This window comes from Cydia strobilella, chromosome 3 (genome assembly GCF_947568885.1).
Source record: "Cydia strobilella chromosome 3, ilCydStro3.1, whole genome shotgun sequence".
NCBI classification, from domain to species: domain Eukaryota; kingdom Metazoa; phylum Arthropoda; class Insecta; order Lepidoptera; family Tortricidae; genus Cydia; species Cydia strobilella.
The window spans coordinates 4649255-4651791 of NC_086043.1; the positions used below are offsets into that span (position 1 = coordinate 4649255).

Consider the following 2537-nt stretch of genomic DNA (forward strand, 5'->3'; position numbering starts at 1 on the left):
ATGTTTTTGTAAATATGTTTGGATTATGTAAATATTTTTTATATTTTCTGATTCGCATGTCTTCCGGCTGAATGCGCTGATACCAACATCTATTATGTATGATGACAACATCTTATTATTTACGCGCATTTTTAGCATATAAAATTTTGAAGTTTGAAATTATTGCAATCTATTGAACTACGAAAACAATATTATTTGCCATTCTTACTTATTCAGTATGCTCAATAACATATTACTCATTAATAAAAGATTACTCATCAATAAAGTAAGCTGTTTACTTAAAACCAGCTCTATAAACATGAGTCAACCGCTTTCACGCATTGTGCCAGCAGTTGGCGACCACAGGCGCGCGCGCAGTTATCAATGAACGGTTCTGGAACATTCTCCCCACACGGCCGAAGCCTATATAAGGCCCGCCGGACGCCGCGACCGGCATAACATTACGAAAGCCGTACGAGAACACGCGAACGATGCATAAATACGTTGCTCTAGCATTGCTGCTGCTTGCAGGCGCGCAAGCCCGCAAACACCACCACAAACATGAAGACCCATTCGCGGCTCTGGACCAACAACTCTCACACTCCCTAGCCTTCCACTACCTCTGGCCATGGAGTCAACTCGTCCAAGCCGCCGCCGCCATGGATGACGAGGACAACCTCGAAGAACCACAAATAACATCAGACCCGAAAGGCTTCGAAATCAATATGAACGTCAAGAGATTCAAGCCTGAAGAACTCAGGGTCAAAGTTAAAGACCAGTACATTATTGTAGAAGGAAGACACAGAGTGACGTCTGATAATACGCGATTCATGGCTAATCACTTCGTCCAGCGCTTCAATCTTCCTCCTGGAACTAAGCAGGAGGAAGTTAAGGCTGTGTTGAAGGAGAATGGCATCTTAAGCATCTCTGCGCCTAGACACGAAGTACCACCTCCACCACCTGAAAGGATAGTCCCCATCGAAGTGAGACTGCCTCAGCCTTCTTCCGAAAAACCAACAGAAACTCCCACCGACGCTTCTACAGAAAAGATAGAAACGTCATCTGAAAAACTGGAAACTACACCAGAAAAAATCGAAACTCCAACGGAGAAAATCGAAGCTTCATCGGAGAAAATCGAAACTTCGTCAAAAAAGGTTCCTGAAATGGAACTGGAAGCTTCCACGGAAAAAGAAGAGTCACTACTGGAATTCCAACTGGCCGACAAGGGGCACCATGTTGGAAAAATCAGGAAGAAGGAGCTGAAGAATACTTCAAAACACGTAAAAGACAACGAAGTGTCTAAAGGAGACGGAAATGGCTTAGATTACGCTCTCATAGAGGCGGAAGAGTGAACGCAAGGGTAGTTATACCTTAAAAGACTGATAGCTTTAAAGCGGTGCTGTGAAAACTATAACCTCGTTTGGTTTCGGACGTATAGGCATATTCTTATTGGTGCGCGAGCGTGGGCGAGTGGATAGTTCTTGTGCGAACCAGTGTAAATGGATCTCTAGGTTTGTTATAGCTAAAGAGCGCTCCTTATACAGGTTTCCTTGAGCGGTCACGTATCCCACGCTTTTCGTGCGAATGAAATTAAGTCCTTGCTTCGAAAAATCGATACGTTGTCGCTTTGACTGTGAAATCGAGGAATTGGCGAAATAGCGAAACTATGTTAATCCGACAAGGTACATGTGTAAGGAATTGTGTAACTCGTATGAGGGTGTATTTGTGCCTCAATTGCCATTGAAAACAGGCACTTGTACACGCTTAGTGACATTTAATTTACGATGTCATTAAAAAGTTTTTTATTGTTAGTCAGACCTAGAGGCTAAACTAAGATTTATAAACGTTATTTTGTTTCGTGAATAAAAATGTTATTTATTTTAAGCTATTATTTTGTTTCATTTTAGATAGATCTTCGCAGTTCATCATAATTAGATGCATATAAAAATAGCTTCTGTCACCACAGAAGGCGACAGATTTTAATAACAGACTGGATTAACATTAATCTCTTGTGTACCAAATTGTGAAATCTAAGTTAATTTTGTTACGCGTCGATATTTATAACTATGTATGGTACATATAAAGCTGAATTTAATTGACACAAAAAAAATCTTGCTTAAGCCAGGGTTCATTGATACCTAGAAATTACTTGTCAACAGGCAAATCTTCTTTTAGTACTTTTATTGCCTTAACGGATACCGTAAAATGGTCCTATTTTGCTCCTTGGTGCTCATTGTTATTTATATACTCAGATAAACGAAATTGTATGTATATTTTGACTTGCTACGTTAGTCATATCAATTTCTCATTTTTGGCGGGGCCCATTAGTTTGGCGCAGTGGACTTGGTTGGTTTGGTGTTGTTATAGCGGCAGACGGACAGACTGACGGACAATGGAATCTTGGTCAAAGTCAAAGTCAATATAATCTTTATTCAAATAGGCCTAGCAACAAGCACTTTTAAATTGTCAAGTTTTAAATATTACCTTAATCTAAATATCAGAGCAATTTATTGATGCAGTTATTATTATTCTTAAAAACATTGAACTATTATAGATAT

At 39.7% G+C, this 2537-nt stretch overlaps 1 protein-coding gene across 1 annotated transcript; it reads left to right on the top strand.

Annotated features, from left to right (window-relative positions):
• The first annotated feature begins 418 nt into the window (after positions 1-418).
• LOC134755623 (heat shock protein 67B1-like) lies at positions 419-1867 on the top strand. The gene has a single exon (XM_063692115.1). It carries the CDS (start codon positions 471-473, stop codon positions 1329-1331), a length of 861 nt encoding a protein of 286 aa, XP_063548185.1. The 5' UTR covers positions 419-470; the 3' UTR covers positions 1332-1867.
• The last annotated feature ends 670 nt before the right edge of the window (positions 1868-2537 follow it).